The sequence below is a fragment of the Colias eurytheme genome, chromosome 25, assembly GCF_061535395.1.
Source record: "Colias eurytheme isolate Ceu_HAF_F1 chromosome 25, ilColEury1 Martin Lab GWU primary, whole genome shotgun sequence".
Lineage (NCBI taxonomy): Eukaryota > Metazoa > Arthropoda > Insecta > Lepidoptera > Pieridae > Colias > Colias eurytheme.
The window spans coordinates 643,227-669,831 of NC_143004.1; the positions used below are offsets into that span (position 1 = coordinate 643,227).

The 26,605-nt window shown below is 36.7% G+C and overlaps 1 protein-coding gene across 1 annotated transcript in view; it reads left to right on the forward strand.

The window, feature by feature from the left end:
• px (MAP7 domain-containing protein plexus) overlaps positions 1-26,605 on the forward strand; it is a 121,408-nt gene that overhangs the window by 68,517 nt on the left and 26,286 nt on the right. The window contains exons 8-18 of the mRNA XM_090116502.1: positions 4,361-4,700; positions 5,271-5,385; positions 5,835-5,951; positions 6,723-7,013; positions 7,471-7,574; positions 8,439-8,557; positions 9,030-9,118; positions 9,850-9,967; positions 10,409-10,506; positions 11,085-11,226; positions 14,647-14,830. Coding sequence (XP_089972628.1) covers positions 4,361-4,700; positions 5,271-5,385; positions 5,835-5,951; positions 6,723-7,013; positions 7,471-7,574; positions 8,439-8,557; positions 9,030-9,118; positions 9,850-9,967; positions 10,409-10,506; positions 11,085-11,226; positions 14,647-14,830 — 1,717 coding nt within the window. The remainder of the gene's footprint in view (positions 1-4,360; positions 4,701-5,270; positions 5,386-5,834; positions 5,952-6,722; positions 7,014-7,470; positions 7,575-8,438; positions 8,558-9,029; positions 9,119-9,849; positions 9,968-10,408; positions 10,507-11,084; positions 11,227-14,646; positions 14,831-26,605) is intronic.

Below are 26,605 nucleotides of genomic sequence, written 5' to 3' on the forward strand. Positions count from 1 at the left end.
TAATAGATAGAGTGATAGAAGAGGATGGTATCTAATATCTAATCTAATAGTATATACTAGATTTCCGCCCGCGGCTTCGCCCGCGTGTTCAAAGGAAAACCCGCATAGTTCCCGTTCCCGTGGGATTTCCGGGATAAAACCTATCCTATGTGTTAATCCAAGTTACCCTCTATATGTGTGCTAAATTTCATTGTAATCGGTTCAGTAGTTTTTACGTGAAAGAGTAACAAACATCCATACATCCATACATCCATACATCCTTACAAACTTTCGCCTTTATAATAGTATTAAGATTTACTAGATTTCCGCCCGCGGCTTCGCCCGCGTTTGCAAAGGAAAACCCGCATAGTTCCCGTTCCCGTGGGATTTCCGGGATAAAAACTATCCTATGTGTTAATCCAAGTTACCCTCTATATGTGTGCTAAATTTCATTGTAATCGGTTCAGTAGTTTTTACGTGAAAGAGTAACAAACATCCATACATCCATACATCCATACATCCATACATCCATACATCCATACATCCATACATCCATACATCCTTACAAACTTTCGCCTTTATAATATGTATTAGATTAGGTTTAAGACACTGTGGGCGAAGGCGCGGGCGGAAAGTTAGTTTTCAACAAAATGTAAACGAGAAATGTTTGACATAGACTGCGTTTTTGCTTTCTAGACGAATTTCAACAATTGAAAATGTTGAAATACCATTTTATTGTCCCCATTGCATGTTTGTGACGTAGCTATTTACATAGGTGTAGCTCGTGCCAGAACGAGTAAAGTAAATAAAACATATAAATCGATGAATAGCGAGACGACGCGATAAATTTTTAATCAAACAGTTATTACTGATCTGAAAGTTTATTTTTAATGTTTTTAGAATTTTTTACGTAAATAATATAATTACGTCTTGACTGAGAATGGGGAATTTATTTATTTCATAATATTTAAATTTATAAAAAATATGAGCATTTCGTTTTACAAATCAAAATTTATTCCTGCTTGTATTGGCAAATTTTAGGAACATTTAAATTCAAGTCTCTATCAGAATCTACGTAAATATTTTTGATCTTCTCATTGCCATATTTTTTTTTAATTTTGCGTAGATTTGAAACTAAAGATATTAAATTTTCCGCTCATGCTAGTATCGAATTTAAAAATGACATTCACCTTAAAAAAACAAGGTCAAGTGCAAATCAATTCACGCCATTAAAAAAATACAATAAATAAAAATAAACGTCATGTAGAACAGGCGTTTATAGCTGCTCTATAAATTCAGAAATGCTAAATATACCTAGTTATTTATACATTTATACGATAAGGTGATGGAGCAATTAAAAATGAGATAATTTAAAATGTAAATATGAATCTGGTCTGAACCGGATATATTATTTAAGGATATATCGTGACTGATAAATGTGTCTCTGCAATAAAGATAAAAATATTAAATATGTAGTTTACTTGGATGTAGTAGAAAAATATTTTTTTACTATCTTGATTTTATCGTTTTTTTAATCAATAATCAGTGACGAAGCGATATAACGCTTATTTTTTAAATAACGTTAAATTTTAAATAATTCAAATAAAATATAAACATAATCAAACGTATCTAGAACGAATCTATTATATTAGATTAGATTCACTGACCAGATCAGTTTCTTTAAATTTATTATTTTCTAATATTCGAGAAATCTATCAATTAAAGATAATGCTAAGATCGATCGCTTACATAAAAACTACACTAATAATTGATCGTTAGCGAGCATCCAAATAAAAAGTACATTTTTATCCTATCCTTCTGATATCAACGGACCTCTATCGAGTAAAAGCCTCCTCCTTTTCCATGTAATCCTATCTTGCGTAATTTTCATCCAGTGTTTGGCTGCCGTTTATTAAATCATTATCAATCGTGCATAATAAAGCAATAATGCGTGTTTACTCGCGATGAAAGCGCACTGGCTGTCCTCGGTGACCCGCGACCCGTGAGATAGCCGATAGCCGATAGCCCGGCCGGCGGGGGGCAGCGTGCGGGTGAAGATCATTGCATGTGCTGATAGCGAGACACGCTGACGAGCATAGATAGATTCAGTGTCTACGCCATTTGCTGTGAGCCTATAGGCAGTTGAAAGAGCTGATGAAGGCATAGCTTCAGGTCTCTTAGCTATTCTAGCAGATAGGAAAAATGCTTAGAAATAAGATTTAGTGTTGCATCCACAATGTTTTTCAATTTACAATGTTGTAAATATTTGGGACTAATGGATTTAAGTAAAGCTACGGATTTAGTTAATCCAGCCAAATTTTATATTAATTAATATTCTTACGACAAATGATGATTAGAAAATCATCTGTCAATTATTTTTACTTGTGTAAATAATGCTGCGTTTATCGTAAGAGCAAAACCAGATAAACCAATATCGAACAATTGAATCATTCGGAACGATTCGCACAAGGCACCGCACTGGGACCACCACTTTAAATCGTATATAAAAACAGCGGTATCTACGGGTCGTGCATGTCAATAATTGAACTTATTTTTATCAAAGTGTATGTAACGGTTATCGGCGAGCTTGACACTGTCCGATAACCTAACAAACAAATGGAGTCACGTCCACTTAAACATCCATCACGTAAATGGACTGAATATAGCAATGTGCCGCTGAGAAATACATGTTCTAATTAATAGCTAATAGTAAACTTATTGGTTGTCGATGGTAGACGATCTGCATACGAAATGTAAACTTTCTCTGTATAATATGTAGATGGTGCATGTTCGACATTCTTTCACGTGTTTTAACTTTTAATGTTTGGTCGCTCTCATTGTTTATAATGAAGTTCGAATTCCGATTGGTTCGTAATATAGATTATTACGGAGAGGTTAGACATAGACACACAGGTTCTATGTAGTGTTTATGTTATTAAATAAATAAATCACTAAACTAACACGTCAGAAGTACACAGTACAGATTCAACCCATAGGTATTTATTTGTATTGGTCTAAGTCCAAGTCTTAATATAGTATTAAATGATAAGAATGTGTAGAGAAAATTTTCCAATTAAGCAATTTATCATAATATTGGTAATCGTATTTTTAAAAGTTAATCTTTTACGATTATTTGTTTTGTGGATTAGCGATATAAATTGATAAGATAAAGTGCAACACGTCTAATTCCGATGACAGTAAGTTCTCTTCAAAGGCAAGATATAGATCGTCTAGATAAATTTTTTATCGCTTGATAAGTTTTGATACTTTGAGTGAATAAGGGCGAATACTGTATTGATATCAAAATATAACATTTTTAACGTTCACGTCTAATATATCGATAACAAGTTACAATCGTGAATAATAATTTTCAACGTGCTCACTTTGATTATTAAAACTATAATAAATACTGGTAATTATTGCTAAAAATAAGTTAATGTTAAATTTATCGGTTTTTATCAATTTACGATCTTTATTTGTTCAATTTGTATAATCCAGCATTGCTATTTGATACCTTATCTCAACATTTGGAATGGAAATAATCACTAAGTAATTAAGGTTGAAATTGCATCATAAATAGTATGATATTTTTAATGATAGATAAAAGAATTAGCGATTAATATATCTATATTTGATATGTATATGAGAAGTTACTACTCATTAAGTAGAATTATGAAGATAAATGATATTTATTTATTTATCTCAAGTTTTGTCAAATTATCATGCTTCAATTGTGATACACGAATCGAGCTAGTTTACACCGGTAAAAGCACCAACGTAGTTCTTTGAAAAATTGCACCATGTTAATAATTATTATGATCATAGGTTCGCTAATACACAAAATGTAACACATCAAATTTATTCGTCGTCAGCACAACCTGCAAAAAGCAGCCGCTATTGCATATTAGTCTATATACTATGTAAGAACGGAATTAAATCAATATACAAATGTCACAGTAACGCGTGGACACGTAAGTGCTGTGTTGCCCGAAAGCAACGGCGGCACTAACTTGTATATTTGTAACTCATCGTACGCAACGGCGGCACTAACTTGTATATTGTACTTCATCGTGCGCAAAGGCGGCACTAACTTGTATATTGTACTTCATCGTGCGCAAAGGCGGCACTAACTTGTATATTGTACTTCATCGTGCGCAAAGGCGGCACTAACGTGTATATTGTACTTCATCGTGCGCAAAGGCGGCACTAACTTGTATATTGTACTTCATCGTAGGCAAAGACGGCACTCACCTGTATATTGAATCTCATCGTACGCAAAGGCGGTACTTACCTGTATATTGTAACACGTACGCAAGGGCGACGCTAACCTGTATACTGTAGCAAAGGTGGCACTAACTTAGCATTGTGTATGTGCACACAGATGCGCGGCGTGCCGTTGCACGAGCGCGTGTACACCCTGCGCACGCGGCCGCCGTCGCTCCTGCCGCCTTCACCGCTGAGCCTCGCGTCTTCTGGCGATAAGGCTGCCCATGCGCATTCCCCTTCCCTGGAGCGTTTGGAACGCTTGGAGCGGTTGGAACGCTTGGAAAGGCTGGAAGGGCGGGCGACGGCGACGTTCGTGTGCTACGTGTGCGGCGTGCCGGCGGCCAGCTCGCAGCTGCGGCTGGTGTACTGCTGCGCGAACCCGGAGCGCGAGCCCTACTACCCGTTCATATGCTCGCTGAAGGCGCACCCCGACGCGAGCCCCATCAGTCCGCAGGGTGAGTCTAATAACAATTATGGACACTGATTGTGTTGAGGGTATTTGTAAAAATAGAAAAGCTAAATTTTAGCATTCACTATATCATTTTTATTGATCACTAATGTAGCATTGATTGAATATTTTTATAAAAAGCAAAATAGGACTAAAGTAACTGATGAATGTTGGAAATTGTGCTGAATTAAACATCACACAAAATGGTTAACATTGAACACTATGAAGATCTACAGCACATAAATTCAAAAAGTTCATAACATAATCTTGAAAGAGATTTCTTAATTACCTATAATTTCACTAAACAATCAATTATCAATATCACAATAACTTAACATACAAACCACACACTAATTGTTAAAAACCCACAAGTTGTATTTTGCCACGACGTTAATTCAAAAGAACATTTAAAATTCCATCCAATTAATAAAAACCTTTATGGTATATGTCTGATGATATTATTTCCCTCCGCCTAATAAAAAATAAATGGTAATTTTGCTTAACATTTAAGTTAAATGCCATTTTATCCGCCGTCTCACGAAGCATAATAAATGAATGTATTTCTTATAATTTGCAGGTATGGTGCAAATATGTGCGTCGTGCTACAAGAGCATACCGCACAAGTACCCCGCGTACAGCGAGAACGGCGAGCCGAACGCCGCTCACAATGCGCACACTAACAATAATATTAGGTACGTGTTGGTTAGGGTCCAGGAATTAAGGTCCGGGATCCTGGACTTAGGTTGCGGGACCCCGGTCCGAAAAGTATGGCATAGTTTGGTAAATGTAAGTGTAATGTAACTTGAATGAATTTAAAGTATCAGGTAGTGCATTAAGTTGTAGCAGTGGGCGTGGCTACACATTGTTGACACTTTAGTTTTGTTTGAATGGCACTTTCTATTTTACACATACACTTCAGAATTTTTAATGCTTGGTTGATTCAAAATTATCTATCGAATAAAGTATCACAGAAAAATATAAAAATGTCACTTGTAAATAGAACACATTTTTGAAATGGTTCTCAATGTTCTATCCGTACTTGTATTTATGATAAATTAATATCTTATAATATAAAATAACTACTTAAATATCAACAAGCAAAGTTTTTAACTTATATGAACCTTAATCATTTATTTTGCAGGTTTAAGCCGTACGAAATAAAAAGTTCGCTAGGTGCAACGAAACGGCCGTCCAGTGCGTTGGCAGCCTCACCCCACTCGCATCTCGTCGCCGCTGAGAACGGGATGGGGCTGTACAGGTACATACATACATACATACATGTACATACATATATATTGTATGCTTAATATGCTATAGAAAAATTACCCTAATGATGTTATTTTTATGTTTTGATATGTGAATTGTTATTTAGATTGTTTTTAGTTGCTATATTTTGCAAAAATTATGTTATCAATACTTTAATTTGATTGAAATGATTATCATTCGTTTAATGATGTAGAATTTTTCAAGCTTTAAGCCTAGTATGATAAATTCATAATTTAATAGTATATTGAGAATAACATTTAGAATATGTACTTCAACAATCAACGGAGGTCCTTCGAGTCGGATTTGAACTAGCTACACCTACCTGTAAATTTAAAATTATATGTTACGCACAGGCATGTTTGTGAACAAGCAAATCCAATACAAATCATTCCGCTATACTAACATTTATGGCTACAACAGGCTATGGCTGAAAAACACCATAGCCTTTTCGTAGTAAACTGTTATTTTTCTTGTGTATTTGTTTTGTGTTTGATTTTTACTGCGAATCCTACTACTATTATAAAGGCGAAAGTTTGTATGGATGTATGGATGTTTGTTACTCTTTCACGTAAAAACTACTGAATGGATTTGAATGAAACTTTACCACAATATAGCTTATACATCAGAATAACACATAGGATAGGTTTTATTCCGGAAATCCCACGGGAACGGGAACTATGCAGGTTTTCCTTTAAAAACGCGGGCGAAGCCGCGGGCGGAAATCTAGTAAATTATACTTCTATTTTATTCTATAACGTTACAGGTGCTACGTATGCGCCGGCCTGTTCCCGCAACAGTCGATGGAATGGCTGTCCACTAGCGCGGAGTACATGAACTCGCACGCGATGCACTTCCCGTGCCTCGCGGTGTGCGGCGCGGGGGCCACGCAGGGCCCCGCGGGGGCCGGGGCCCCGGGGGCTGCGGGGGCCCCGGCCCCGGGGGGTACCGGGGTCGTGAGGGGGGGCCGCGTGCTGGCGTGCTCGCGGTGCGTGCGGCATTTAGCGAGGCAGTGGGAGCTGATGGATGCTGAACGGGTGCCCTTGGAGCATCGAAGGTGCGTGCTAATTGCTAATGGTATAAGTAGTATCACATCGTATAAGAAATATAGTAAAAACATGCATTTGTATGATGATGTATTGTCATCTATATTGGATAAGTGTACAAAGTTTGAATTTAATCTGTCTAGAACTTGGTTACATGTGACACGATACAGGTGAAACTAATAAATGCGTATTAAAAAGTGATTAGTAAAAAACTAGCACTTTGTGTTCTAGTTTTTAATAAAAAAACAGCATGTTTTAAATCACATAAACAAGAAGTGGAAAGCTAGTATTAAAATGTGTAAGCCACATTTCAAGGTGCCGTTTTTACCCTATATCTTACTACCTATTATATCATTGGTGATAAACCAAATGTCTGTGTAGTTGTAAGGTTTCCTCTGTGTATAACTGTATTAAAATAAATAATAAAGTGTTAAACAAAGTTAAAAATAACAAAATGAATGTGTCCAGGTACAACATCCCCTCCCCACTACCTGCGGGCGGAGCGACGGGCGAGCGGGTTATACCCACCCCCCCTTCCACCACCTCGGACCGCACCGTGGCTAGTAATAGTGGTACGTACATACACACATACGTACATATAGTATGTTATATACAGGCACAGAATACATAATAGTAGCTCGCTACAGAACGGACACTCTCCGCCTCCCGCCAAAATTAAACACTTACCTCACCCCGCACGATCAGGCTATAAAAGGGCCGCATTTTTCTACAAGGACGATACGCAACGAAGATTGACAACATTAATCAAATTGACTTAAAGTAATTTTATTATTTTGGATTTGTGATTATCGTAGAAAATGGTTAGATATTGTGCTGTTTACGGATGTATTTCATTAGAAAAACGCGATTTTTTTTTACGCTAGTCACAAATGTGCCAACCATAAAGCGTTAAGACACACATTTGCAGTCTCTACAGTGTGACTGTCAAAACGATAATTTTGTATGGAGTGTCCGGGGTGTGATACAGGGTGGGTTTTGCAACTGGGTGGGGTAGATGAAATTCGTACATAATACACGCATACAAATGGTGTGGAATATAAAATCTGAAAATTTGAGGAAAATTTATCGAAAGAGTCGAAATGTGTCTCGAGAACGATTTTGTTGTAAATTAAAACTCAATTATGATATTTTTGAAAAATCAATACTTAAAAATAAAGAAAAAACATCGATATGTTATTGTACCACCCTATAGCGTCTCTAATAACGACAAATTCTGTTAACCCATTGAGCCCCGAGCGGCCCGATCGGTCCACGACACAATAGATTTTCTATTGTGTCTGTGATTCCGGGGCCTGAGTTATTACAGTTACAAAGTTTCAGTTTCATTATAACTTACCGAGATATAAGTACCGTTTCGCAGTATAAAACTACCATCTTGGAAAAACTTATTTAGTTCTATTTATCTATTTGTGCAGCGTGCACGTCGATATACTGCTTCCTGTGCGGGCTGCACTCGGACTTCACGCTGGCGCGCATCCTGTACGGCCAGCCGCAGGGCAACGCGCCATACTTCCCGTGCCTGCTCACGCACCAGGTATAAAATGTATTCAATATTATTTAAATAATATTATTTGGTATCTAGTAAAGTGGCCACAAGCTAACTCACGCAAAATAATTTATTTTATTTTATTTTGTAATTGACGCACGTTCGCATTGTTGCACGTGGCATAATGTCTAATTCTTTCCAAAAGTGGGAGAGAGAGGTTGTAAAAGTAAAAAAAAAATATTTTGAAATTATAAAGATTCTAAGGATTTTCAAAATCTCTCATTTCGGTGTGACCCTTAGACACATAAAACTGAAAGAATAGAATAAATTCGATCGCTCTGGTGGGTCACGAGTGGCTGAGTTGGTCAGGCATCCGCCCCGGAATGGCGCGAAAGTATGCGAGTTCGAGTCCCGCCTCGTGATCGATTTTTTTCTATTCTTTATAAATTTAAATTTATATCTTTCATTTCGTTGTTTTACAATAATAAAACGGATTTTTTACCAGTTTATTTGATTCCAGAGTCATCCGAACGCGGAACAGCTCCGCGAGAACGGATCGGCGCTGGTGTGCACCTTCTGTTACCACTCGCTGCTTAGTCAATGGAGGAGGTAAGATGTACATACATACAGACGAATTAATCCTTTAGATGACGTTATAAATGGTATTGTTTTATAAAATACTAGCGGTCCGCCCCGGCTTCGTCAGTGGTACTTATTTCGCAAAAAAAGTTAGCCTATGTTCTTTCTCAGGATCTAAAGATTGTCTGTGCCAAATTTCATCAAAATCAGTTGAGAGGTTTAAGCGGGAAAGCGTAACAGGGTTACTTTCGCATTTATAATATTAGTAGGGATAAGTATAACAAATAAGTGAAAGAATCAATCAAATATGTTATATGATGTCACAGATTATGGACGTTTCAATAAGCTATAGCATAGCTTCTATCGCGGGCCTTGAGCGCGGGGACCAAATCCAGAAATTTAGTAACGAAAAACCTCACGCTCCCCACTCCGACGGGCACGGAGGTGTGGCTTGAAGGCATAGCATGCAATAGCTTTACCGCGGCAGTCCCCGAGTGACACACGTCTTTTTTTTAAGTGAAACTTCTTTATCGGGGTGGGAAAAAAAAATTTCCGTTACGCGCCATCTTTTTCTCATCCCTACCACGCGTGATTCGACGTATTTCTGTAAAGTTGCATATAATATAGTAAATTATTTTTTGAAAAATAAGGTCATAAAAAAGTTTCACTCCTTACGTGTGTACACTAGTACACGCGCACATTTTTTTGTATGATTTGTGTTGAATGAAATCTTTCTCTCTAATGTACATGTCTGTGTGTAGGTACGAGGAGAGCGGCACGTTCCCCGCGGAGCGGCGCACGTACAACACGCACGACTACCACTGCCACCTGTGCGCCATCAAGACGTACCGCAAGCGGGTGCGCGCGCTGCCCATCAAGGTAACATCATCATCATCATCATCATCATCATCATCATCATCATCATCATCATCATCATCATCATCAGCCAATATATTATGTTCCCACTGCTGGGATACAGGCCTCCTATGAGGGTACAGGCCATAATCCACCACGCTGGCCAAGTGCGGATTGGCGGATTAACACCTATAACCACATGATAATAACCATAGTATGTATAAGGGAACAAGTAGGTTATCTTCGAACAAAAGTACATCGCGCCGTTTGTATGTACGCGTAGCGCTTCGCCACGCCCCCCGTTCATGTTCATAAGCAAGCTAGTGTGCGTAAACGTGCACATAAACACCATCAAAATTACCTTATTACCTATTATTTAACTGGATCGGAGTAGCACGGTCTCTTAATGTATTATTTATGCACTATAAATGACTAAAATGTTGCTTATTATCTTCACTTTTTCAGGAATTCCCATTCTTAAGTCAAAGAAGAACTGAAAACTCGTTATTATTAGAAAATGGAGACTATGCTGTAGTATGTTTAGACTGTTATGAAAGTTTAAGGTGAGATATTTTCATTCTTTGTTCAAATAGCACTCACTATACGGATATTTATTCAATAAAATAAAAATAAAATCATTGCACGCATTGAAGTGTTATTGTCTATGAAATTTTTAAAATCTAATTTTAATTTTAATATAATTTGCTTGTAATAACATACACAATATCAACAAACATTTATAAATAAACTGGTCCTTCGAGTTGGAAAACACGTGTACTGTCTTCGAGACGGAATTTATTTATGCTGTTTTAGTCGGACGTATTTTATATAGCCACATGTGCATGCGGCTATATATAAACTGGTCCTTCGAGGCTGATCATACGCGTGCGGTCTTTCGAGCCAGAATATATTTATGCTGTTCTAGTTGGACGCATTTTATATAAACGCATGTGTACGCAGCTATATAAACTGGTCCTTCAACCCGCAGCACGTACTTGGTCCTTCGAGCCGGATCGAACGTATTTGGTCCTTCGAGCTGGATCGAATGTTTTTGGTTCTTTGAGTCGGATCGTACGTATTGGGTCCTTCGAGCCGGATAGCGATCTTATAGTGTATTATATACACGTGGTATTTGTTACAGGACGCAGGCGCAGGACTATGAGCGGCGCGGCGTGCCGGTGGAGAAGCGCGAGTACAACTGGCTCCAACAACCCCCCCCACCGGAGGATAGTGCTGACGTCACCATCGCGCGCCTGCCCTCCGGCGACCGCTCTGACAAGCTGGTAACCCGCACAAAGATACACACACACATATACACAAACATGAACACACAAACACACAACGCTGATGAACCTTAATAAAAAACTGTGTGCGTGTATTACACGTAAGAAGTGAAACTTCTTTGTGACCTTATTTTTCAAAAAATAATTTACTATATGCAGAAATACGTCGAATACGCGTGGTAGGGATAAGAAAAAGATGGCGCGTAACGGAAAAATGTCACGCGTAACAAAAAAATGTTACACTAAATTTTTTTATAAAGAAGTTTCACTTCAATAAATAAATAATAAATTAAATCTGTATTTTGCCAAAACATTATACCTTACAAAAGTATACTTCGCTTAATTATATCGTAGAGTGTAGACCACTTATATGCATCGACTATAAACACATCTCAAATACTGACACCGCCACACACACTTGACAGAAGTTCCAACACGCAATTCCACACATTTAACGCGTACCTTACCCGTATTATCACAAATTATCAAAAAATGTGACGTCCGAATCGGTATTTGGCAGTTTTTATAATAACTTATGACTATAACACAATATACAGGGTTACAGGTTAAGTCGACCTATTCCTGTTAAGAGAGTGTAGTAGGGGTCAAAACAAACTGATTTGATCTTATAATACCATATCCAAAAGTTAGCCGTTGAAGAGTTATTGCAATTTTAATTTTTTTCTTGAAAATGCCACTTTATCTTCGCATTTAGCGTTTAATTTTTTATTTTACTTATTTGGTCTGGGTTTTTTTGAGTTTTTATGTAAAGGTTGAGTTAAACAACAATTCTCAGCAATAAAAATCCATATCGCTGCAAACAATTCAAAGAAATGGCTTTTAAACTAAAAATAATAACATTAAAGTAATTAAGTTAACTCGTTTTAAACAAAGATATTGAAAAAAATCTCTATGAAAATGTGTCTGCAGATGTTTTTAAAAACATGTGCATGTTCTTAGCTATGTAAAAAGGTATGATAACCTCAGGTAGCATTCCTAGATTCCAAGAAATCGGGGATAAACATGGGACAGTGTTAGTAAAGTACAACATCAGAATAAATTTTGTCATAATTTATTTTTCTTAAAAACTTTACAGTTCCTGCTCAACATGTCTTCCTCTATTGCGAACACATATTCGAAACTTTTTCCGCAGAGAACTCTTGACTACCCCAGTTGTTAATTGGTTCCTCATCTTATTGGCTGCATCGATAATTTTTTATCGTAAAATATCAACAGATGGAATCGGGTTCGGCTCATTGTACACCAGACTCTTCATATGCCCCCATACGTAAAAGTTCATGTGGGTTAGGTCTGGACTTCTAGCCGGCCATGGTATGGGCCCACCTCTTCCGATCCATCTGTTTGGATAGTTGATGGCTAACCATTCTCTAACACTTCTTCTGTAATGGGCATATGCAGCCATCATGTTGGAACCACATGTCTCTTAACAAAGTCAGGGGTATGTCTTCAAGTAGGTCGCTTAAATGTTGGCGCAGAAAGGTATCATAATTTTCACCATTTAGGTTGTCCGGAAGGAAGTATGGTCCAATTAATTTATTTGAAAATATCCCCATCCACACACAAAGACTGAATCGTCTTTGTGATTTTTTTGGATTCTTCTTGTTAGGATTGCCACGTGCTTTCGGAGTACGCCCAATAGTGAGCGTTATGGTAGTTTGTGATACCGTCTTGATCAAATTTGGACTCATCTGTCCATAATTTTTTCGTCGTCTTAGAATCGAACCAGTTTCTTTAAGGCGACGATAGGTCCCTTCGAAGACACTAACATCTAGTGCACGACGGTCAGGATAGCGAGTCATGTATTCCGCACGAGCATGTGCAGATACACCTTGACAAAACCCGTAACACATCAAAATGTCAGCATATTCTTCGTAAGTATACGAACTCATCTTGAAAATTCAAATCGCAAGCAAAAATCAAAGTCCAGTTTCGAGCCACGGTCACAGAATCGGAAGAAAATCAGTCCAAAAAGAAAGCCAAGTCGCGTTGTCAATACACAGAGGAGCACAGAAATCGCATCTACTACGGACGAATCACATAAGCAGACTAAAAAATACAAAGCGGCATCCTTCGCCCCATACAGCTTCGTCCATCACCTTGCTCGCTCTCTCCAGTAGGTGGAAGCGAGATAGTTGCAGCGTGTGAGTGAGACATCATAATCACGCGCACTATCACGCGGCATAACCCTTTATTGTTCGCATAGGCAGATAATAACTAGACCGATGTTAATGAGCTATTCTAAGAATTATTTCCCCATACCAAGTTTATCCCCGATTTCTTGGAATCTACGAATGCTACCTGAGGTTATCATACCTTTTTACATAGCTAAGAACATGCACATGTTTTTAAAAACATCTGCAGACACATTTTCATAGAGATTTTTTTCAATATCTTTGTTTAAAACGAGTTAACTTAATTACTTTAATGTTATTATTTTTAGTTTAAAAGCCATTTCTTTGAATTGTTTGCAGCGATATGGATTTTTATTGCTGAGAATTATTGTTTAACTCAACCTTTACATAAAAACTCAAAAAAACCCAGACCAAATAAGTAAAATAAAAAATTAAACGCTAAATGCGAAGATAAAGTGGCATTTTCAAGAAAAAAATTAAAATTGCAATAACTCTTCAACGGCTAACTTTTGGATATGGTATTATAAGATCAAATCGGTTTGTTTTGACCCCTACTACACTCTCTTAACAGGAATAGGTCGACTTAACCTGTAACCCTGTATAATTGTGTTATTGTAGTCATAAGTTATTGTAAAAATTTGGAATTTCGACTTGATAAGCATTTCGATATGATCTTCTAATAAGCCAGTTTATACATTATATGAAATATTGAAGAATTTTAATTAATATAAAATAAATGGTGTATATTGAACGGCCTTGGTTATGTTTCCTCGAGTACAAATTCCAATATAAAGTTTGATTTTGCTTTAACATTTGTTTCTAATAGTTTGAAATTTCCAAGCACATTTTAGGACAGTTTTAATTTCATTTCTATATTGTATATGATTGTGTTTTTTTAGTTATAAAATCAAAATATAAAATATAATATATTGAATTGGACTGACCGGTTGGCTTGGTTGGTAGTGATCCTGCCTTCCAAGCCAGAGGTCGTGGGTTCGATTCCTACCCGGGGCAAATGTTTGTGTGATGAACATAGATGTTTGCTCTGTGTCTGAGTGTTGATTATCTATATAAGTATTTATTTAAATTATATATGTATGTTTAGCAGCCATCTGGTTTCCATAACACAAGCGAAAGCTTAGTATGGGATCAGATCGTGCCGTGTGTGAAAATTGTCCTGAAATATTTATTTATTTATATTTTTATAGAACCCACTTCGTCAACACAAGTATACTACACACACTAACACACCGTTCCTTGTGCGCAGATCCCCCAGTCCCTGGTGGTGTCTCGCGGCAAGCGGCACAGCCCCAAGGCGCCCGAGCGTCGCGCCTTACCCGCCCCCCCACACGCGCACGCGCACACACACCCGCACGCACACGCGCACGTGCCCACGGGACATGCGCACGTGCAAGCGGGGCATGCGCACGCGCACGGCAAGATCGATCAAGGTTAGTGAAGTTGGTGTTTAAAAAAAAGTTAGTGTTTAAAAAAAAAGTTGATGTTGAAAAGAATCTTAAAATTTGTACATACTTTAAGTTTTGTAATGTGATAAAAATAGTGTTTCAATTCTTAAAATCTTTACTTGTAACTAAAGTTTTGTCATGTGGTAAAAATGGTGTTTAAAATTCTTAAAATCTTTTCTAATAACTAAGATTTTGAAATCTGATAATTAGTTTTATAATCCATCTGTAGATCTGTATTTTACTTCTTGTTTGTGTAATTATCGAACTATTTGTTATTACTCTGCTGAGATTGAATAATTACTTTATTAATTACTTAATTAATTACAAATAAATTATCATTTCATTTCATTTCATTTCATTGTTATGCTCTATTTTGGCTTACTGCCGACTAGTTAGGCTGGCCATCTCACCTTTAAAAACGACTATGATATCAGGATACATATCATTGTATCCAGTTAAACATAAAGTTTATGAAATATTAACCACGTTGCATAAAAAAAATTACGCAACATTCCATAACTCGCACTCATTATTATATTACGAACACCAAGTGGCCTTTGACATAATCTTCTATTGTGTTTCATTGAAAACTATGGTTATTCACCTGAATACTAACATCATTACAGTATTGTCTAATAGGATAAGTACACAGTACACTCTTTTGTTTAACTAGAAAATAATCAGTTTTAATATATTATAAATATGCATGGGTTGCCATGTTCAGGTGTACCACAAGGATATATCTTGAGACCACTCTTGTTTCAAGTATACATAACTAATTAACATAAAAAATGTACACCGAGCTATAGAATATGTTTTGAACAATTTTACAGTGTCTATCTACATCAAAATTTTAGACGTATGGCTTGTGTAAATTACCTAAATTTATGGAAACAGTAATGAGCTTAAAAAAAAACTTTAATTAAACTACAGAAATGTGCAAACATAACAAGATGAACGATGAAGACGGATAGCACACAATAAATCAAATCAATAACGTATCGGTACCGTTATTTGTGAATATTAAATCATACGAATAATATTATATCTGAATCCCGGCACCATTATGTTGTTCCGCCCACGCTTTCGTTCAAAATAAGAAAAATCTCAAAGCGGAAAGTTCATGAATGATATTAGGGAAATTTATTGAAACATATTTGCTATTACGTAAAAAGGGTGAGCGATAACGCTCTGTACTTGGTAAAATAGACTTTAAGGCTATGCAATAAGGATGATTTTTGTTCTCACATGGGTTTAGATAGGACGTTTCGTATCTGAAACGCGTTGTTATGAGAGGAAGTCGGGAATATCACAACATATTGGTATTTTGACTAGATTGTTTGTGGAATAATTTTGCGTTATGGGCGGAAGCGATTTGTTGTTTTATTTAAGCCTAGTTTCTATGAGATTTAAATTATAAGCTTAAAGAAGGTAACTCTATATTTTAAAACAAAGTGTGATTAGTGTGATAATTAGATTAGGCATTTGTAGTATGTTCCTTCCTGTCTAATGATGTTAGTACTTTTCTACTTTATGTTATCTTGAAAATGAAATAAAATATTATAGAAGTTATCTTCTGTTAATTCTATAGAGTAGGTAATATAAAATTTGGATCCTTAGTTTTGTCGTGTACGTTATAGTAGTGAAAATGACAAATAATCAACCCTGATACAGCCTTCAAGTTAACAATTATCATCAAACAGCTAATATACTTACATCAACATTAACCTGCAACATGAATGATATTCAATTTATAATAATCTCGATCCCCCATCCCCTGTAACCACCCCCATCCCCTGTGACGTCACGCGGCTCCAAAATTGATTCGGCTCAACTTATGCAATGCGTCTCTGCTAGATTGATATTCGTGTGCATAACTTTGTATTGGTATCAAATATGTTGTATGCTATAATGGTAGGTGATGGATATGTATTATGTATATTGAGATTAACCCTTAAAGCTTTTCTGTCACTTTTTTAGTACATGTACTTATTGCCGTGTAAATCTTGAACGTTCCAAAAAATCTAGAAAATTGACTACGTCGGAGAAAGTACGATAACAATCCTTTATTTTTCTCCTACATGCCAATTATAGATAACATTTGATTCGTGTGCTAGGTGACTGTTGAATTTAGGGATTCCCGGAATTAGTGATGGTTTGTGTTTCTGGTCAATAATAGCTTTAATGAAATAGTTTCCATGTTTGATTACTATTGATTTAACTTCCAGGTGAGATAAACTGTTGTTTTTGCTCTAAAGATTAAGAAACATTCAAATAATTCTATAACAAAATATTCAAAATATAGCAGGTCCGTTTTTTGGGACAGTGCCGTAGATACAAGTAACTAAGAACTCATTGGCATGTCCCAAGAAACGGACGTTGCCATGATTCGTACTTTAATAAAATATCACTTTTATGGGATTTTCTTGCTTAAATGTCTTTAATTATATGTAGAATTATTTTTAATTATGTTCATAATGACGAATATAATTTAAGATCAGTTAAATCTGTTGGGTCTACAATAGAACCGGGAGTTCCTCGACCTCCACATGCATTTCGTCTAAATGTCATCATCGGCCAAATATCACTTCACATTTTAGAAAAACCATTATTATATTTTGTATTAAATGAAACCAAAGGTTGCTTGACACGAAATAATAAATGTTCTTTAACATTCCTCACATCTAAATAGTGTGATTGAGCTCGAGAGGGCTCAATTATCATTTGTTAGGTATTTAGTTAAAATTGAAGAATTTTTTGTTATAATAGATAGTGAAAATACTGTGTTACAATAAAACAATAAAATGCTACTTGAAATTATTTTCAATTGTGTTATATTAAGTGAATTTTATATTTTTTCATTCTTATTTTATAAGCTGTATGACAGCGTTGTCCGTTTTTTGAGACAGCAATGTAGACGGGGTTCTTGGCAAAGGCCGTTTTAACGGACATCCTGAAAAACCTACTTACAGAAAATTTGTTTTATTTTTTTCTCCACTATAGTATTTTTTAATCAATAACTATCACTAAAACCAATTCAGGTCATATCTGGGTACATTATTTCAGGGCTTGCCGTGTTAAGGGTTAAGGAGTGACTGTGTTTGTTTGTCGGTTGATTTGAGAGGCTTTTGAATAGATTAGTATAAGGGGGGTATGATGGTTATTCGTTACAAGCAGTGATCTGTTGGGATTGGCATATTTTGTCAAAATAAACTGGCAAAAGTTAATGAATGTTTGTAACTGATGACCTTTTGTCAATCATGATGTAATTGCGTGTTTTCCTCATATTGTATTGTAAGCGTCGCGAATGGAATACTCAAGTTATATCTTTGTTTTAAAAATTGGTTACATGCACAATATAGTCGTAAAAATGTTATTTTCTTCACATCCAAGCTCGGAATTATCATACACGGTAACAGGTGCTCTCCTCCCTCCACCGCCCACCACGAATGGCTTTCCGATAATCCGCATTATTGCATCGCAGAGGTGAATCCGTTTGATTGGTCTTGTATCAATGTGGATGTTGAATATTGATAGTCAAGTTAGATGGACTGTTTGGTTAGGGTAAGTTGGAGGTCGGTCGGGTTGTGGAAGCTGTTGCAATTTTAATGTTTGCATAGATATTTCGTTTGTCTTCTCGAAAACCATCTCTCAAAAGGGTTAAATTTTAACAGTCCTATTATCTTCTACAACTCTATTCGAATTTGATAACAGTATAGTGTTACTATCCGTTGTGTCTATACATTCTTGTATCACTAATATAACAATATTGCAAATAGTTTCCAACTACCCACCAAAGGTATCAAAGTTAATAAACATATCTCGCATCTCCGATACAGTGTAGTGTTGTACAATCGAGCTATAGCGGCGTCAGCAGCGCGGTGCCGGCGTCGATAGCGCTCGTATTGTGTAGCTGCACTTTACTAGTGATGGGCTTGGTAGTATCGATGTTTTTGGTTGTAGAGTTTTTGATTTGTTTGATTAAAATGTTCTTTTGGACGTTACTTGAACGTTAATTGAACCAATGATTCATTGCAGGGAAATTTTAAGGCACGTTTTGAATAATTTATCTTTTAAATAGCTTTGGAAGGTGTTTTAGCATTTACGGAAGTACTTATGCGGTATTTTTCATTCTGTACAGTGTGTGTCAAAAGATAAGCAGACGACATGGTTAATTCATTTTTAAATAAACCACTTTGCTTAACATGTATTAATTCAAAATGGTCTATGATAAACATGACACACTAAAAATATCAATAATATTTGTGTAACTATCGATACGCTTTACATCACTAACGCACTCAGCGTACGAGGGTGCTCGACGCTGTTGTCGATATCGCCGCCTTTTGTTTCTACGCTGCAGCGATTCTATCGACTTTGTTTCACGTTTAAACTGTAGCTGCCATGTGACACGGAAGTATTGCTTTTTTCAATGCATCGGATCTGTTTAAATGAATTTTAAATGTTATTGAGTACTCTTTGAGAGGAAGGTTTTTGTTAAAAGGTATTTTTGAATTATGAGTTTGTTTAATGAAATGGTCTTATGCTTTGGCCTATATAGTAAAAGGTGCAAAATTGATTCCGCAACCTATAATTGGAATTTTATTGCCTTGTATTACTAAAAAAATGTTATTTCAATCACAGCTAAAATTTTTGGTACTGATTATGAATAGAAAACAAATCCAGTTCAGCCGTAAAATAATGATCACGATGATTATATAACCTAATCATGGACAGTTCCAAAATAAACAGACACTAATTATATCTCGTAAGTAACGAGCAGAGTACTATAATAGTCCATTGAATAAAAAGTTCTAGAGTGCGTGAGTTAGTAACGTAAGATGTTTCTTCGGAAACATGTCAAGAGTCCCTAGGTAATAAACATACTAAAACCCCGGGACACTAGGAGGAGCCCCGGAGTGGGGGGAGGGGGGAAATGGGTCCATTTTTTCATTTTTCACTTAAATCTCAAAAACGGTACATGTTAGAGAAAAACTTTCAAGGAAAAGTTGAAAGGCCATAAAATTATCTACAAGTTGTACCTTAATCATTTTTTCCTATATCCTACCGTTTCTGAGTTATACGCAGTAAAAAATGATTTTGGCTCAAACAATTTCCCCATACTACACATCAATCGATCAAAAAATATTTATTTCTTCCAAAAAACTCAAATGTGCAACTTGTGACCGGTACTGATAGATTGCTCTTAATTAGGTCTATAATTGGTAAAATAAACACATTCCTCCATGGAAGCCTTTAGGAGGAATCGATTGTCAAAATGTTATATTAGGGCAGTTTGAGTTACTGAACTTGATCTTTTTATTTTTTTCTTCCAAAAAAACTCAAAAGTGCAACTTGTGACCGGTACAGATAGATTGCTCATAATTAGGTCTATCATTGATAAAAATACCAGATTCCACCGCGGAGGCGTTTACGCGTAATTGAATTTTATTAGGGTAGTTACGATACTTGAACTTTTTATTTTTTTTTTCTTCCAAAAAACTCAAAAGTGCAACTTGTGACCAGTACTATTAGATTGCTCTTAATTAGGTCTATAATTGGTAAAATAAACACATTCCTCCATGGAAGTCTTTAGGAGGAATCGATTATCAAAATATTATATTAGGGTAGTTTGAGTTACTGAACTTGATCTTTTTATTTTTTTCTTCCAAAAAACTCAAAAGTGCAACTTGTGACCGGTACTGATAGATTGCTCTTAATTAGGTCTATAATTGGTAAAATAAACACATTGCTCCATGGAAGCCTTTAGGAGGAATCGATTGTCAAATATTATATTAGGGTAGTTTGAGTTACTGAACTTGAACTTTTTATTTTTTTTCTTCCAAAAAACTCAAAAGTGCAACTTGTAACCGGTACAGATAGATTGCTCATAATTAGGTCTATCATTGATAAACATACTAGATTCCACCACGGAGGCGTTTACGGGGAATTGAATTTTATTAGGGTAGTTATGATACTTGAACTTTTTATTTTTTTTCTTCCAAAAAACTCAAAAGTGCAACTTGTGACCGGTACCGATAGATTGCTCATAGTTAGGTCTATCATTGATAAAAATACCAGATTCCACCATGGAGGCGTTTACGGGGAATTGAATTTTATTAGGACAGTTAGTTAAAAAGTTCAAGTATCGTAACTACCCTAATAAAATTCAATACCTCCTAAACGCCTCCATGGTGGAATCTGGTTTTTTTATCAATGATAGACCTAATTATGAGCAATCTATCGGTACCGGTCACAAGTTGCACTTTTGAGTTTTTTGAAAGAAAAAAAATAAAAAGTTCAAGTATCGTAACTACCCTAATAAAATTCAATTCCCCGTAAACGCCTCCGTGGTGGAATCTAGTATTTTTATCAATGATAGACCTAATTATGAGCAATCTATCTGTACCGGTCACAAGTTGCGCTTTTGAGTTTTTTGGAAGAAAAAAATAAAAAGATCAAGTTCAGAAACTCAAACTGCCCTAATATAATATTTTGACAATCGATTCCTCCTAAAGGCTTCCATGGAGGAATGTGTTTATTTTACAATTATAGACCTAATTAAGAGCAATCTATCAGTACCGGTCACAAGTTGCACATTTGAGTTTTTTGGAAGAAATAAATATTTTTTGATCGATTGATGTGTAGTATGGGATGGGGAAATTGTTTGAGCCAAAATCATTTTTTACTGCGTATAACTCAGAAACGGTAGGATATAGGAAAAAATGATTTAGGTACAACTTGTAGATAATTTTATAGCCTTTCAACTTTTCCTTGAAAGTTTTTCTCTAACATGTACCGTTTTTGAGATTTAAGCGAAAAATGAAAAAATGGACTCATTTCCCCCCTCCCCCCACTCTGCGGCTCCTCCTAGTGTCCCGGGGTTTTAGTATGTTTATAACCTAGGGACTCTTGACATGTTTCCGAAGAAACATCTTACGTTACTAACTCACGCACTCTAGACCCCCCTTGGAGGGACTCATTCAATGGACTATAAGTGGGATATAATAAAATTGCCAGTCCCGGTTCCGATGCGGAAGATGTTTCGGTAATGAGATAGTTTTGGAGTCGCGCCAACGCTGATATTTCAACGGCTGCGCTCGGGAGTCCAATTGAAACACTTTGCGTACACTAGCGCTAGGAGGTAGCGCTAATTAATGTTATTAGCGGCGTAGCGAGGGGCTACGGCAGTTCTCGTAGCAGCGTGCTACGGTAGTGTGATAGATGAGCTCGTCTTACATTCAATTCAGTAACAACAGTTACTGAATTTAATTAACTGAGATGAATGTAATTTACACTACATATATTTTCATCAAATAATAAAAGTAAAAATATAATATGTTCGTTATGTAGGTGAAACGCATTGTATTATCCGTAGTACTTTTTTGCGTGTTAATGCCTCATAGAGTTCATATCAAGCTTTGTCAAACAACAGTAGGCGCGTCGCATTCATTATTTAGAATATTTGGCGGAAATTTTGTTACAATTCGTAGCACTAGTTGTTCAAGTTGTAGCACCTTACATGTAGATGTTCCGTCCGACATAAGTAGGTTTATTACATGAGATTGAGAGAGCACGTCTCGGTGACCCGTTGAGGAGTGGGGTTACATGTTTACGAGGCGCCTCTTTATGATGTACTTTAAAATATGTTCTACGAAGGTGCTACGCCGCTTCATACTTAGGATGTTATAATAAATTATCGACTGACGCTCGAACGCTTAGTATTTGGAAATAAGTAGGATAAAATTAGGTACTTAATAAATTATTTTTAGGATTTGATTGTTTACGATAAAAAGAAACAAAATGCAGAAGTAACTAACTTCTTCTAGACTTTTTTACTACGTGTACGTGTTTCAAGTAGTAATATCATCAATAAAGTTATAAGAATGTTGAATAATAAAATATTTTTTATAACGCAAAAATGCGATAAGAAAACTGATCAATAAATATGTCTTCCATGAAAAAACGCTTCGTAGAACCGCTGCCTACCAACGACAATACGTAGCGCAGTGTGTAGCGTGTGAACGCTCCGTAGCGCATCTCAACGGCGCGTAGACGAGTGGCGTTAGTCGCGTCGTGTTTACGGCTCGACGCGATCCGATGTACTCGAGGGTTCAGTGCGAAATAGAGGCGGAAGCGATCTACGATACATTTGTTGTTATATAGTGCCCAAAACTAGTAAATAAAGGCAGATTAAAAACGTACAAACATTAAATAGTAATCTAATATTGTTGAATTGCAAATCTTCTGTTGTGAAAGGCACTATTTGAAAACTTTATATGCCTGAGAAATAATGATGACTCCACAAAGAGGCAAAATCTTTGTTTATGTATTATTATTTGACGGTTCTTTTTCGTAATAATTTGTCTCCATGTTAACATCAACTTAATCATATTCATACACAAAGAAAATATTCCTAATCCATATAAATACATTAAAATACACATATCGCCTCGCATTCGCTTTAAGCCGGGTATCCACTTAGGTTCGCCGTGGTTTGCGAACGCGCCCGCTCCGCAAACCAAACATAATGGATACGTCGTGATCGCGGAGCGCGACTGGAGCACGATCGGAGCACGGCGGAGCGCTCCGGAAGCGGTTTTTTGCGCGAACTCAAAGGGGAGCGCAGTTTGTTCGTGGACGCGAGCGTGTGTTTGTTAAGTTCGCGAACATGGAGTGGTCCGATGAAATGATGAATATATGCATTATTTCATTATTTCTTCTTCCCTTATTCATATTACCTTGCCAAAATTGAGGAGGTTGTTTGTATTCCATCACAATATAATGTATCAAAATATAAGCTGCACTTCCTACTAATTCTGGAGGCGGCATGTTTGCACCGTCCGTCTGTCGTGTGTCTACTGGAGACCGGAGCGCGGAATTTAGCGCTCCGACAGGAGCACTGATGTTGCAGCTTAAGTGTGTACACTATACACGTTCACGTTCGCGGAGCACACATTGTTCGCAATCCACGGCGAACCTAAGTGGATACCCGGCTTTACACACGGGGCGCGCGTTCCGGCAGCGTTCTGCTTTATTGGGCAACTGGAATCATTCACCCGGGAGCGGGGCTAATGGCGGCGGTGGTGGGGGGGTCGTGCAGACGTGTGGGGGGGGACCTCCCAACCGACTTGCGGTTAGGGCTGTCGCGAGATGTGATTGTAAGATTTATTGGTGTAGATGGAGTCAGTTGGACGTTGTACACTTAATAAATATGTTACTGATTTTTAGATTGAGTTTAATGTTACTTATTAATTATTATGTTCCAAAATCAACATCAATAGTGCTTAGGATATACATTGGCATAATATATTGAAAAGTTTAAATGATGGAAACCTATTTTATCAATGATAATAAATCTAGTTGTGATTGGTTTAACTTATTATACTGTATATATATTTTACATAAACTATATGCTATGTTATCTATCTCATTATCACTTCTATTACAATAAGAAGTGTGTGGGCAGCCCTGCCTCCTCCCCCCTCCGATTGACACGGCGCGGGGATCATGTCGGTCGCGCGTCACCCGATTATGTGTTTTCCCCTTTAAACGAACCGTACAAGCGCTTTATATGCGGAGAATACGATTTTTTTGTGTAAACGACGTTTTATTATAATGTGTATGCTTGTGTGTGTTACATAAGGACAGATGATGTTAGAATCTTGGTTAATAACACATATTTTTTACTGACATATGGCTTAGTAAAATACATAAATTTGATTTGATTCAGGGAAGTAGGGAAGTAAATAAGTAATTGCTAGTTGGCAAAAATGTTTCTCGACAATTTATAATTGTTAATATACAAGAACGATAACTGACCTAAATTCTGTGTAACTGACACTTGCCTGTTGTTAGTCTTCCCTATTACATTATATAATTAAAGTGCGTCTTTGTTTTCAAACAATAAAGATGTCAGTGTTGGTTGTTTAGTTGGTATAACTAGAGTAACTAGAGCTCTTATTTATTGTCAATTGGAAACACCCTGTCTATACTACTTTTTGCTTCAATACCTTCAAATATGTAATGAATGTGAAGCCTGGCTCAGTACCACACTTAAAAATAGTTGAGTATTCAGTATGTCCTTCCCCACTACACTTAGTGTGTAAAACGACCCCTCACCTTCACAAAAACTCCCCCATTCTATTTTTATAGCCGCTTATAAGTCATACATAATATCTACCGACGTTAAATAATCCCCGCACGCAAACAATCCATTATATCCCCTATTCCCATAGTAATAAACTCTACAATACGGAACAACACAAATCGACCGCGAAACAAACATTCGGAAGTCCTGAAAGTCTTTACGAAAATGGACATGTGTCATACATTAAAACATATCAACATGTCTAGACAATTTTAGCACGTATACGCTCTACATAAAGTTCGAAATCGTTTGAATAGCAACGCCTAGTCGTATATTACATCGTTGGGTCGTGTTTGGGGATTTTAGTTCATATTAGTTAAGCATAGGGTGTAAAATCGTCTGTTTAACAACGGAGCACTCTATATCAAGACGTTAGTTCTACCCTCTTTTTACGAGCGCTTAATCTTCGGGTCGCTAGATGCGCGTTTCCATTGCTATTTTGAAATAAACTGAGATTACAACCCGCCTTGGATTTATTTAGCTTAAGTGCTCGGATTCAACAATTTCACCAAATTGTCTTGGAAAATCGCAAGTAGTCATTAAATAAATTACCCTTTTGAGAGGTGGTACTTAGCAGTGAACCTTCAACATTATTAACAAATGGTCATTTGGGTTTTTAACGTATCAATCTCGTTATCCCTAATGCCAGGGTCAGAATTAGTGTAGGTTATATTAATATATTTCGCTTATCATTTCTGTTACCATGGAAATTGCTTATTATTGACCACCAACAAACTTGGCCTGGCCCACCACTGCTATTTTACATCTAAATCTTTTCTTATTAGAATTGAAGTCTTACCTACATGTATCTAAATCTCGTACCGCACGTTTCAACGGAGACACGTCACGTACCGCGCATGCGCAAGACTACGCCGCGGCAACCACTTGCGTTTCGCCGGTAGCGCCCCGGCCCGCCACAGAGCACGCTACACGTAGACACGCCACATTATATTATGTTGTTGGATTTAGTGAGAGAGCCGCTAATGGTACAGTGACACGAATGATTTAGGATGTATGTAAGAATGATACGCATGTTTGCGATGTGGTTGGTATGATTTTATGAAAATGTAGAGTTTCTACAGCTCGATAAATTGTATTGATCTATAATTGTTATTGTTATTCGTATGTAAAATAAGCTAGTAAATAATAGTGTCAGTTTTTTTAACTATAAACAAAGAACATTGTTGTGCGATACTTTTAAAAGTGTCTTAACTTATTAAATGGACGAATCAAAAGCATAACTCTATGCTAATAAATTCAGACTGCGCAATTCCCATTTTACATCTTTTATTCATACAAAATCATATACATCTTGTATACATAAATAATATTACTTATGGATCCAATCTCTAGATAATATTTCGATGCGAGGCGCATCAACTCTGCACATTGATGGCGGACGTAGGTATATCAAAATCATAGCAATATATAATTTATTCGTACATGGCAGACGGAGCAATGGATGCGAGCGACTGTAGTCTGTTAAGTGAGCGTAGTGATGTGCGATGTCGATGGTTTATGTCGATAATATCTACACTGCAAGAAAATGTAATTAATTCAAATGTTGTAAATGGTTATTGCGATGGAAACTTCGTTGATAGTCATGTTGA